General features: G+C 39.8%; 1 protein-coding gene across 1 annotated transcript in view; it reads left to right on the top strand.

Moving 5' to 3' along the window:
• Window positions 1–8,899, top strand: part of LOC114907614 (ubiquitin-conjugating enzyme E2 Q1-like) — a 72,838-nt gene extending 63,939 nt beyond the window's left edge. The window contains 5 exon segments of the mRNA XM_029243328.1: window positions 3,748–3,836; window positions 7,442–7,712; window positions 7,715–8,248; window positions 8,250–8,649; window positions 8,652–8,899. Coding sequence (XP_029099161.1) covers window positions 3,748–3,836; window positions 7,442–7,712; window positions 7,715–8,248; window positions 8,250–8,649; window positions 8,652–8,899 — 1,542 coding nt within the window.
• Window positions 8,900–13,695: the final 4,796 nt, after the last annotated feature.

Raw genomic sequence — 13,695 nt, 5'->3', positions numbered from 1 at the left:
CATTTCTTTAAAAAATAAGAATAGAAAAGAGAAGGGCTCAAAGAAAAATGTATAGTAAATATTCATATATTCAAGGAATTTCTTTTATCATTCTCTATATAACTTAATTTAAGTGATTTTATCCCCACACTTATAAAAATAATTCATTTTCCTAGTCAGATGATGACCTCTTCCCCAGCACTGATCACTTAGGGTGTTGAAGGAATAATATAGAAAAAGGAGAACCTTCAAGCTGACAACATTTTTAAAGATTTTATTTGTTCCTTATTCCCACTCTTCATGGGTCCCAAGATTGATGCAAAGAAAGAAATAGCCATTGAGAATTACAGAAAAGGCTACAACCAATATTGTTATCTTTTCTCAAATTATATGGTTACTATTACATCCCTGGAGTATCAGAACACTGAAAACCTGACAATGATTAGCACAAATTTATTTTATAGAAAATTATTAAAAGCACAGGAAACTGTAGTACAAACATTTACAGATGAACACTATTTTTATTATTTTATTTTGATTTCATGATCTCATCTTAGTATTTCTCTTATATAAGATTCTATGATGTGGTAAGTATTGAATCAAACACATTACCTGCACTGTTTCACTTAAATTTCACTAAAAACTTTTGAGGAAATTATTATTATTCCTATATTCAGAGGGATTACAGCTAGCTGGCAGAATTACTTGAAATTAGACACCGAGTTCTACTACTACATCTATCCTAGGATAGAACATCCTCATTTTTTAATCACCCCAAATCAAATCATACTGTGTGTACTCCCTTATTATTTCCTGAGCATGAGTGATCTGTGAATTATCAAGAAGTTGTCAACAGTCAGATGTTATTGTATATGTCTGTAAAGAGTGATAACTTCCTGCTTCATTTGTGGACTTTGACAAATCTTTTACATTGATAGAGTTATAATGCATTCTTTTGATCTCAGCAAATATTAAATGAGCAACTAATTAGTCTGTGATGAACTCTTTAATGGGTTATGAATATATATGATATGCATTGTTTTATCAAAACATTCTTTTGGAAAATACAGCATAAGATACTTGAACTATATTTAATATTTTGGGCCTAGAAATGGAGTGGATGTAGCCACAGTTGATAGGGCACAAAATACCTAGGAGACATCTGAGAAGAAACCGTGTTCTGCCCATATGGCAGCGACTGACTGTTCACCCATTGAAACAAGAATTTGGCTCTAACTCCCTAGGCACCTGTTCAATGGTGTATGTTCTCCATAAGTTATATCTCTTAATTCCAATTCAGAGAATAAGTAGAAGGGGGTCTGTAAGAAAATCCAGCTTCCCTCTTTTTGCCTTTTCCTGGATTTTGGTCACATTGCAATAAGAATTATTTTTTTAATGCTATTTTCTCTCATAAACTTTATTCCCAGCATAAATAACTTCATGAAGAGCTTTTAGAAGAACTTAGCGTGAAATATAAGGCCATTTTGCCAGAAGTAGTCAAGGAATGTACAGTACAGGAGACATGGTAATTGCAGGTGTTGAGAAACAATTTCATCCTGAATAGCCAGCTTTTTAGTTAAACTGAATGCATGTATATGTACACATGTGTGTATCCATAATTGTGTATGTGTGTGTAAATATACACATAGCTAATACCAAGATTTCAGAATTTAATAAGGGTAATGAGAGCCTATAGTAGTGCCTTCGCATAAGTAGTATTCTGTAGATATTTTTGGAATGCATGAATGAATGAACGTCAAGAGAAAATGATGAATATCACTGGACTGCCTTAGTTAAAATGGAAGTTTATTATAAATCTCAACTCAGAGTTTAGAATTTTCATAAGCATTTTTCTTTATTGTATTTCTCCTTTGCTTAATATTCTAGTTGCTTTTACATTTTATGATTAAAAGGTAATTATTTTGTTATAAACAAGTAGTACCAAGATCTATTTTATGCCTTGCATATGTGCATTCTTGAGTTTGGCAAATTGTTTACTCTTTGTCGTCTATCTGGTGCCACCTCCTTGCAACATTCAGCGTTTTTCTTTCATTCAACAAATATTTATGAAGACCTTCTCTGTGCACTATGCTGGGTTTTGATGGAGGGGAGATGAATGGGTGGAGGGGAGATGAATTAGTCATACATACATCTGTGAAAGCTCACCTAGAGTATTGTGATTAAAGGTCAGTGCATTTTAAATTATCTTAATTGATGAATGTATTAAGATCAATCAAAAGTAAATGCCTACCTTAAAAAAAATTAGCCTAACTTGTAACTTCTAACAATAAATTTGTCATCTCACCATGCACATTTACTGAGCATCAGTTATCTAAGTGAAGCTTTACTGCAGAGAACAGACGTGAATCATAGAATGTCGTCCAGAATATGAACTGTCCCATGAACTGCCCAGTGCCCCACAGTCTTGAATTCTGACATTCCATCAGCTTGGCAGAACCTTCCTCCCCTGGTCCTCTGTGTCGAGACCCAACTCAAAAATCACTTTCCACTTATGCCTTCCCTGGCAGTTTTGTCTCCAAGAATAGGGATAGTACCCTTTCTGTGCAGTCCCGTAGCAATCCAACCATAACTCTATTATGGAACAGACTACGTTGATATTTTCATTAAAGTTTTATTTCTAGATAATTTAAAATACACTCAAAGAAATCATGTAGAAAAAGCTCTAATCCAGTCTTGGGTGGAGATTTAAAGAAATCTGCTGAGAGCAGAAGCCAATTAAGGTAGAGTATAAAGAATGAACTTTCTCCATCCAGGAAAAAAAAAAAAAGATAAAGAAAAAGTCTTTCGAGAGGAAAAAGTCATATGTGCCGAGCTCAGGGATAAGAGGGAGCACCAGGCAAACTGAGAAAATGTAAATAGCTTGGGAGGGTAACAGCTTTGAGGAATTTAAGGAGAAGAAGATGCAAAGTTGAGCAGAAATTAAATAATAAAGAGCCTTATATGCCTCTGAGATTTGGCCTTCACACAGAGGATAAAGGCTTGAGAGAGAAAATGATGGTCTCATTTTGATTCACATCTGCTTCCTCTTCCCAACCGGCACTATCTTAAACAATTAATATGTGAGCAAGAAAAGAAAACCCAGTGAAGGAGATAGAGGAGGAGTTATCAATGACGAGACGAATCCTTTGTAGCCAGAAAACTAGAGGATATAAAGTGAAATAGAAGCCAATGAGGAGCTTAGAGTAGGGATCATCAAACTACACCTGTGAGACAAGTCCAGCCCGCAGCCTACTACTATAAATAAAGTATTATTGGAGCACAGCCAAGTCGACTCATTAATACACTGTCTATGGCCACTTTTACATATGATGACCACGTTGAGTAATTGAGACAGACATTATCTCATAAAGTCAATAATATTTACTATCTGGCTCTTTACAGAAAATGTTTGCCAGTCCTTTTTTTAAAGCAAAAGAGCAGTTGATTAAAAATAGGACTACCAGGAGTCCTTTGGATTTATCAGCAAGTAGGTTTTGGGAGACTCTGTGAGAGGAGTTTTCAGTAAAACAGTTGATGCTAAATATAAAGAATAGGATAAAAGAAAATGGAGAGAATAAATGCAGTCACCTTCCCACCACCAACTCATTCCTGCCCCAGTCTCAGCAATAAAATGTATTATCTCCATTCACTGAGGAGGAAACAGTTTCAGAGATTTTGAGTAACTTAGCCAAAGTTGCACAGCAAGTACTTAGGGGTTGGAACTGGAATCCAGTTCTGTTTAATCAAAACCCATGTTCTTTCTGCTAGATTGGATTTTCCCTAGAATTTAAGTTCGAGAGCCCAGAATTCAAGCCTCATGAAATTGTTTTAGATTCCAAAAATCGTGAACTTAGAAGGCAAAATATTCTTGCAGAGAAATGAGATGAAACCTCATCTGTTATCCATGTCAACATGCACACTGAAGGAGTGAGACTGTTTAATAACTATGTTCAATTAACCCCAAATCATTCTCTCTGCAAATGTAAAAAAATCTTACTCCCCAGACCCTCCTAATTTACAGAAACCACCTACTCAGAGTAAGTTTTCATAGACATAACGGAATTCGCTTACAACATCTATTCTAAAATATTTTGCACAGCAAAGAAAATGAATAAATGCAACCTTTTAAATTAATAGCCATTAAGGGAACAATAATAACAACAAATAACAATGGAGAGAGACATTTCTAATGAAAGGAAAGAGAAAACTGGTAGACCAGAACCTTCCTATCCTATAAAGGTCTACATGAAAAACCTGAATAAAAGAATGTAAACAATTTTTTCTAACATGTAATTCACTATTGTCCAGATTCAGAGATTTATGTTAAATGAGACATATTAGCCTCTTTCTTCCTCATTCCTTTATCAATTTTCAGGCCAACAATTTTAAGTATGATAGGCAGATAGGAGGGAGAGGTTGCTATAATATATGTCACCATTAATTAGAAATTACTTTAAAGCAGTAGCACTCAGTGGGGGCAATTTTGCCCCTCCGGGGACATTTGGAGATGTCTGGAGGCATTCTGGATTGACACAACCTGGGGTAGGGCAGAGTACTACAGACATCTTGTGGGTAAAGGCCAGGGTGCTGTTAAACATCCCACAAAGCACGGGACAGCCTCCCGCAACAAATTATCTGCTGGCCCAAAATTTCAGTTATGCCCAGGTTGACATACACCACTTCAAAGGAGCACCACTGTAGCACAATGGCATTCCAGCCAATGGCATAGTCTCCAGCATTTCAGACATACTAATTATGCATAGGCAAATGTTATCTGCAAAGTCATGAAATATAACCCTTAAACTCTCACAGTTGGAAAGGACAGCCTAAAAGAAAGAATTATGTAGGGATGATTGAAAGATTAAAAATATTGTATTATATAAAAAATAATAATATATCAATATTACCATGTATGATTTTTAAGAAAAAGTTGTCCTCTTCTTCAAAGATGGTATTACATATATATCAAACTGTATACATACCCTTTGGACCAGCAGCCTATAGCTGCATAAAAACAGTACATTAAAGACCCGTATGAGGCATGTTGCCAATTCATCCACCAAGAGAGAGATAAATGTGTGACTGAAAAAGTACTTGTCGAACACAAGCTGCAGCTGTGTCTAACTAATACCTAATTACTCAACTAGAACATATCATCCATCAGGCAGAAAAAAGGTGGGTAATTTCCTATCATCTACTGAGATGATTTACCAAATTACTGCATAAAAATACACTTAGCTCATATTAAAGTTACGACACTAACCAAACACAAGCATATTCAGAATTAATGGTGATTTGACCTAACTTTCCTTTGTGGGGATTTAGAAAATATACTCCACAGGAATAAACCAAAGACAGTATAAAAATCTTAATTGGAAACATGAAATTGACATCAGAATTCTTCCGGAACTAGTATAAAAGATTTCAATAGGGCTTCCCTGGTGGCGCAGTGGTTGGGAGTCTGCCTGCTGATGCAGGGGACGCGGGTTCGTGCCCTGGTCCGGGAGGATCCCGCATGCCGCGGAGCGGCTGGGCCTGTGGGCCATGGCCGCTGGGCCTGCGCGTCTGGGGCCTGTGCTCCGCAGCGGGAGAGACTGCGGCGGTGGGAGGCCCGCGTACGGAAAAAAAAAAAAGATTTCAATAAAGTTTGGTATTCAAAAACTGTAATATGGGAAAATGTCAATAATAATTTAAAAATAAATTACATTTGTTACTGTTTTGGTTACTTATCTGTTATAAAACAAATTTATATACAGATATTCGTGTATAATTTAATCTGAACAGAAATGTAATGCTGATGAACACTATCTTCTTGGATCTTAATAATAAACTCTACAGAGACGTGAATTGGAGAAAATTCTTCTGACAGCTGACTTTGTCATCAAGTGAGCACTAGAAACGTCCTCTGGTAAATAGGTTCATTGCTCTTAATTCTTCACTTCTGTCCTGTATTCGAATTACCCCATACCATTTGTCACAGGACTTTGCATTACCTCGCACTAATGAATATGTTTCCTCATTCAACTGATGTTGAGTTTAGCCACATGACTTGTTTGTCCAATAGCATGTGGATTAAAGTGATGGGCCCTAGACACAAGCTGAAGCCTTTAAAGGCATTTCATAACTCTGCTCACCTTTTTTGTTTTCATGCCATTTGCTATTAGAGAAACATGCCTCACGTGACGATTAACTAATTAGAGAAATGCAGAGCTGACCCACGACTTGAAAGCAAAGAAGATATTTGTCGTTGTAAGACAGTGAGATTTTTGAACTTGTTTGTTAACAGCAGAAATTACTATTTCCCTTAATAAAGGCTTTTCCAGAAATGTTTATACTATGGATGTTTCATGTTTACCGCCCCAGCATTTGTCTCCCTGATTTTTAATCGAAGATCCACCTTCATTCCATATCTTTAGGAAGGAGTTTCTGGGGTAAACCAAGTCTTGGCATTTTTCTGGTCACTGTAATTTGATTCAGTTATGGACATAAGATTTTAGTTCGGCCAATCACAATAAATTTCAGGACTTCTGGAAAAGCTACCAGAAAAGAATTTCACTGTTTCCTTATAGTCTCTTACTAGAAGAATGGGAAGTTTAAGCTGCTTTCCGACATCTTCCTGACACAAGGAGAAATCTAGTGCTACCTAGACTTAAGCCAACAAAGTTGAAAATAGAGTCAAGAAACAGAAAGAAACAAATCCTGAGGAGGTGGCCCAGTCTCTGAACCCAACTATACCTGAAAATTAATCTAGCTCTGGATATTTATGTGTTGATAATTTCCATTTATTCCTTAATCTAATTTTAATTGAGTTAATGGTCTCTGACCACAGAGAGCTTCGTAAAGGATACAGTATCTATGGTGTCAATTTAAAGGATAGGAAATAGAGAAAATATTTTTTTTGTCTTTTTAAAAATTAGTTTATTGAGGTAACACTGATTTATAACATTATATGAGTTTCATGTGCACAGCATTATACTTCTGTATACCCTACAATGTGCTCACAAGACAAGAAATAACAAGTGTTGGTGAGGATGAGGTTGGTGGGAATGTAAATTGGTGCAGCCACTATGAAAGTCAGTATGGAGGTTCCCCCCAAAAAATTTAGAACTACCATATGATCCCGTTATCCCACTTCTGGGCATTTATCCAGAGAAAATATTTTTCTTAAACACAATTTTCCTTTATTTGAACTGAAACACTCAGTTATTCTGTAATGTGTATAAAAAGAAGAATTTATCACAGGAACAGAGTAATTATAAAAGCGTATGCAAAATACATGTCTAAGTCTTCTATTCATATAATTTTCTTGTAAAAGTGAGTATCATTTTGACATAATTATAGTTTATCCAAATCCCAATGTAAAATTAACATTTCAAAGATATAATAGAATTATAATATTTTTCCTGCAGGCCAAAATATTTTACCAGTTCAATCTAAATTTATAATCTTCCAAACTTCACAGGAAGTATAGGAGACTATCTAAGGGAGGCGGGGCTACCGAGGAGGAGGGGCGCCTGGCTTCCGGCGGCTGGGGGCGGCCTGCGAGCGGAGGGGGGCCTGTCCCGGAGGTGGCGGTGGCGCCGTCTTGTCGAAGGGGGGATCAGAAAGTGTGGACGGCAGGGGCGACAGCGGAGCCTGGAGCGGAGGCCGGAGGCTCCCGCCCGCCGGCCCTGGGGCCGCAGCAGCAGCCGGGGCCGGGGCAGCAGCTGGGGGGGCAGGGGGGAGGGAGACAGTCCCGGGATGGGGGCGGGGCCCAGAGCGGGGGCCCTGCCTGAGTGGGGAGCTGAAACTGCTCCAGTTCCTTCTCCCCCGCGGCCACGAGCGCTTCCGCATTGCCAGCGCCTTCCTGGACCAGCTGAGATGCGAGTTCCCGCTGGCTGAGGCCCGAGGGGCCGGGACGAGGGCCGCGCCCGGGCTGCATTTCTCCCCACAGGGGTCGGTGCCTGGGGATCCCGTCTGCGTCCACTGCAACATCACGGAGTCATACCCAGCTGTGCCCCCCATCTGGTCAGCGGAGTCCGATGACCCTAACTTGGCTGCTCTCTTGGAGAGGCTGGTGGACATAAAGAAAGGGAATACTCTGCTGTTGCAGCATCTGAAGAGGATCATCTCCGACCTGTGTAAACTCTGTAACCTCTTTCAGCATCCAGATGTGGAGATGCTGGATCAGCCCTTGCCAGAAGAGCAGTGTACACAGGAAGATGTATCTTCGGAAGGTGAAGATGAAGAGATGCCTGAGGACACAGAAGACCTAGATCACTATGAAATAAATGAAAGAAGAAGCGCCAGCTGAGGGCAAGAAATCTGAAGATGACGGCATTGGAAAAGAAAACTTGGCCATACCAGAGAAAATTAAAAAGAACCAGAGGCAAGATTACTTAAATGGTGCAGTGTCTGGCTCAGCGCAGGCTACTGACCAGGTGATGAAGGAGCTCAGGGATATATACTGATCACTGAGTTTCAAAGGCAGAAACTATACCGTCGAACTTGTGAATGACAGCCTGTATGATTGGAATGTCAAACTCCTCAAAGTTGACCAGGACAGTGCTTTTTGCACAACCATCTCCAGATCCTCAGAGAAAGGAGCCGACTTCATCCTACTTAACTCTTCTTTTACAGATAACTTTCCCTTTGACGTGCCGTTTGTCAGGGTTGTGTCTCCAGTCCTCTCCGAGGGTATGTTCTGGGCAGAGGTGCCATCTGCATGGAACTTCTCACCAAGCAGGACTGGAGCAGTGCCTACTCAATAGAGTCAGTGATCATGCAGATCAGTGCCACACGGGTGAAGGAAAAAGCACGAGTGCAGTTTGGAGTCAACAAATCTCAATACAGCCCGACAAGAGCACAGCAGGCCTACAAGTCCTTGGTGCAGATCCATGAAAAAAACGGCTGGTACACACCCCCGAAGGAAGATGGCTAACCCGGGAGTGCCATCCCCTTCCTCCTTCCCTAGGCATCACTGGACCAATTACCTTTTTTTTTTCTTTTTTTGCGATACGCGGGCCTCTCACTGTTGTGGCCTCTCCCGTTGCGGAGCACAGGCTCCGGACGCGCAGGCTCAGCAGCCATGGCTCACGGGCCTGGCCGCTCCGCAGCATGTGGGACCCTCCCGGACCAGGGCACGAACCCCCATCCCCTGCATCGGCAGGCAGACTCTCAACCACTGTGCCACCAGGGAAGCCCCTGGACCAGTTATCTTTGAATGCTGTATTTGGATCTCCCTCTGCCTCTGTGGTTCCCTCCCTCACTTTTCCTGGACATGATAGCTCTGCCTATTGCAGGACAATGATGGCTATTCTAAACGCTAAGGAAAAAAAAAAGAAAAACAGACACAGAACTGTTTCAAGTACTCAAGACGGACTTACAGACCAACCAGCCACCTGGCTGGAACCTTTGCTAGCAGGCATTCTTATAAAAGAAACTTTCGAGCCTCATTATACGGCTGGAAACTCAGCTGTGCTCCAGACTAGAGCCTCCTTACCTATGCTATGGATTTTTAATTTATTTTCCCTTATTTCATGTACACTGCTTTTTTTGGTTACAGTGTATGATGGATGTTTATGAAAAAAAATGTATCTTTGGGAACACAGTTACAGTTTGTTAACTTGAAAAAAAAAAGACTATCTAAAACTCTACTAAATTTAAAATGAACAAATTTAATACCAGGTTTATAAACACGACACAAAAACACCTCAGATGAAGGAGAGAATAAATTATATCTGTCCTAGAGTCAAGTCTACATAAACCTATTTTTCTAGATAATATAGGTGAAGTGTTTTTTCTGTAATTGAGTAAAGAAAACTTAATCAGCTTGCCTCGACACAGTAAAAAGTTTTCTTTGGCGACCATCAGTAAAGTGGCCAAGCACCTGATAATTATGTTATCAGATGTTAATATTTCACTTCTGGTTGCTTAGCAGCCACCTATATTTTAGAAAATAATATTCTATTTCTCTGACTATATGATGCATATCATTTTATATTATTTGGAAAATACTGAAAGGTATTAAGGAAATAAAAGCCTGCCATGTTCCAAACACAAGATAGTTATTACTGTTAACAGTGTATTGTATTTCTCTCCAGAATTTATTTTCTAGAATTGTATATATAATCGTCTGCATCTTGTTTTTTAATATACACTTATTATATTTGATATTTTCCTATGACAATCATTTGCTTAAAAAAAATTTTTCAATAAACATACATCTCACTTTAAGTAAGAGCCTAATTCTTACAGTGATCTACATGAATTACATCCTCTCATTATCTATCTGACCCAACTACCTCCCACTCCTTAACTTTACTCTGGTCGCAACAAATCCACTGCAATTCCTCCAACGTGCCATGATGGACCCAAGTTAATGCCTTTATAGTAGCTGTCCCCTTGGCCTGCAGTCCTTCCTCTCCTGACGTGCATGGTTCATTCCACCTCCTCCTCCAAATGGCAAAGTTCTGTGGGATGTACCATGACCTATCAGGTGACTGTGGTCATGGTCTCTGGAGTCAGAATTCACATACTAGCTGTGTGACCTTGGGAAAACTGCTGAACCTCTCTGTCCTTTGGGGAACAACAATAACTATTCTCAGGGCCCAAACTCCACTCTTTTTTTTTTTAAGTCTTTATTGAATTTGTTACAGTATTGCTTCTATTTATTTTATGTTTTGGTTTTTTGGCCATGAGGCATGTGTGATCTTAGCTTCCCAACCAGGGATCGAACCCGCACCCCCTGCATTGGAAGGTGAAGTCTTAACCACTGGACCACCAGGGAAGTCCCCAGCTCTTTTTTTAATGCTATTTTTTCCACAGTCCATTTGTATTTCATAGCATACTCTATTACTTACTGGTTATTACTGTTATTATTATAATTTACTGATACATTATGTTTATTGTGGACTGTCTCATCTCCTCTCACTAGATTGTAAATTCTACAAAGGTAGGTTTTCACCCTGAAGTGTTCCTCAAACAAAACTGCACTAAAAAATACACCCATATACACAAAAAACTAATACTAATATAGAACCTAGAATGCCATCACTGTCCTAAGCTTTTAAAATATATTAATCATTTGCTCCTGCCACAACCCATGGAATAGGGATTATTATTATGATCTCCATTTTATAGATAAGAAAGTTGGGGCGTTCAAATACATAAGCAGCCTTCCCAACTGGTAATGCTAGTAAGTGGTGAAAGAATTTGAACCCAGGCAGTCTGGCTCCAGACAGAATATTCTTGATCACTATGCTATGCTTCTACTGAATATGTATCGATTGAATGAACTGAACCAACCAAAGAAGGAAGGGCTGTCATATCAACAGGATCACGTTTCTTTGGTAGTCCCTACCTCCTTCTGAAAAAAAGTGAATTCTAGTTCTTCTAAGATTATCTTTTTCTCACCAGAGGAATGCAGGCAAGAAGGTAGAATAGTGAGGTTTTCATTTCTCATCTCACCTTCAACATGAGATGGGCCACCTTCCTGTTGGCTGAGTGTCCAAATATGTTGGATTTTCCTTTATTATTTTCGTCACCTTCACTCAGTTTCCAGCTCCACACTAATGATTTGCATCTGTAAAGCAAATAACCTTTGCTAGCCAGTGTGTTTTCCCTTTAACTTGGGCATGTTACCTTTTAATTTTCAATAAATATAGCACAACTTGCTAGTATACTATTAATAGCAGCAGTTTTCGAACAACTACATCATAACTGTGTTCAATTCACTGGAATACTGTGTTCTTTTGCCACTCTATACATACTGCCCTTTAATATAATTTCTTTTATTGGGATACGAGTTGCTTGCTGGATGCATTATGAAACTCCACAGGGCTGTATTACGAAAGCAATACTTTCTAGCTGTGCCCAGCTCTGCTCTAGCTTTGCTTAAGTATGTCATATGAGGGAGGGAGGAGGGCTTCTCCTTTAGTTCTTGAAAGGGAGTGACAGAAACTACTGTTCACTGCCCCTCTCACCAAAAGAAAACAAAAATACACTTAAACTTAGCTGTCCTCTAGGACTACCTAGAACACTGTTTCTCAAAATAGAACCCACAGACAACAACTGCATCACAGGCAGCTTGAGTGCTTGTTAAAAAAGGAGGACCACTACCCCTCATCCTGACCTTTTAGTGAACTGAAATTTGAGGAGGTAGGACAAAAGGGTTTGCATTTTTAACAAGTACCCCCAAGTAATTTGTGTGTGTATAATATATACATTAAACGTTATTCAACAAATAAATGTTCAGCCTCTACTAGATGCCATTTCCTATACTGATTTCTGGGAATATAATAATAAACAGAAAGAGATATAATCCCTGTCCTCATAAAATTTCAGCCTAGTGAGGAGCCAGATATTTGTAAACAACCACCACACAAACAAGCACAGACTCTCAACAGGGATCCGGGCTATGAAGGAGAGAAATTCAGAAATACGGACAGTTGGGCAGGAATTTCAAGGAAGGCATCTCTGAACTGAAACCCAAAGCTGAGTATAAATGAACTCAGGAAGAGGGGAAAAGGGGGTTGTGTTCCAGCCAAGAGGAAAATGATGTCATAAATCACACGGTGGGTAAAGGAGCTTGCAGAGAGAAGGACTAATGCACAAAGCCCAGGGTGTGATAGCAACAGGGAAGGGGAAGCAGATTGTGAGAAGAAGCCATTGAGGTGACAGCTGAGTCTTGTAGACTAGCTCCTCCTTCATTCTACAAATACAAAGGGAACCTCTTGGAGGCTTTAATGGGGGAGAGGACACTGGCAGTGTTATAGTTGACATTAGTCTTATCCTAGAGCTGCACTGTCCAATCAGGTAGCCACTAGCCACATGTCTATTTATGTTTAAATGTAATAAAATTAGAAGTTCAATTTCTCAGTCACAGTATTTACATTTTGAAAGCCACATGTGGCTGGTAGCTACCTATCTGACAGCACAGATACAGAATATTCATTGTCCCAGAGAGTTCTATTGGCACAGCTGCTCAAAGTGTGGTCTGCAGACCCCAGCATGGCAGACATCCCCTGAGAGCTAGTTAGAAATGCACAATGTCAAGTCCCACACTGCATTTGAAGGTGATTCTTAGGTGACCTGTGCATATTAAAGTTTGAGAACCATATTCTAAAAGGTAACTGACCTTTTAATGGAGTCCTATTAATCATTTGCTACTTTTCTTTTTAATAAATTTATTTATTTACTTTTGGCTGCATTGGGTCTTCATTGCTGCACGCGGGCTTTCTCTAGTTACAGCGAGCCGGGGCTACTCTTCGTTGTGGTGTGCGGGCTTCTCATTGCAATGGCTTCTCTTGTTGCAGAGCATGGGCTCTAGGTGTGTGGATTTCAGTAGTTGTGGCATGCAGGCTCAGTAGTTGTAGCTGTCGGGCTCTAGAGCACAGGCTCAGTAATTGTGGCGCACGGGCTTAGTTGTGCTCAGGCTTAGTTGCTCCGCGGCACGTGAGATCTTCCCGGACCAGGGCTCGAACCCGTATCCCTTGCATTGGCAGGCAGATTCTTAACCACTGCGCCACCAGGAAGCCCCTCATTTGCTACTTTGAATGGGGTGAAAAGCATAGAGAAAATTCCAATATAGAGAATGACTGAAGAGATGAGGATATTGCCTGGTACCAATTTGGGCCTCAATTTTATGAGATCTCCTCAAGTCCCCTTAGGAACTCAGTGAAATATACACACCACTTGGTTCCAGTCAAATGCTTTACATCTGGGGGGGAAAAAGAT

The sequence above is a fragment of the Monodon monoceros genome, unplaced genomic scaffold (genome assembly GCF_005190385.1).
Source record: "Monodon monoceros isolate NGI ecotype Baffin Bay Population unplaced genomic scaffold, NGI_Narwhal_1 Super_Scaffold_3, whole genome shotgun sequence".
NCBI classification, from domain to species: Eukaryota; Metazoa; Chordata; class Mammalia; order Artiodactyla; family Monodontidae; genus Monodon; species Monodon monoceros.
Note: the sequence above shows the minus strand (reverse complement) of the source record. Positions and strands in the feature narration are given on the sequence as shown.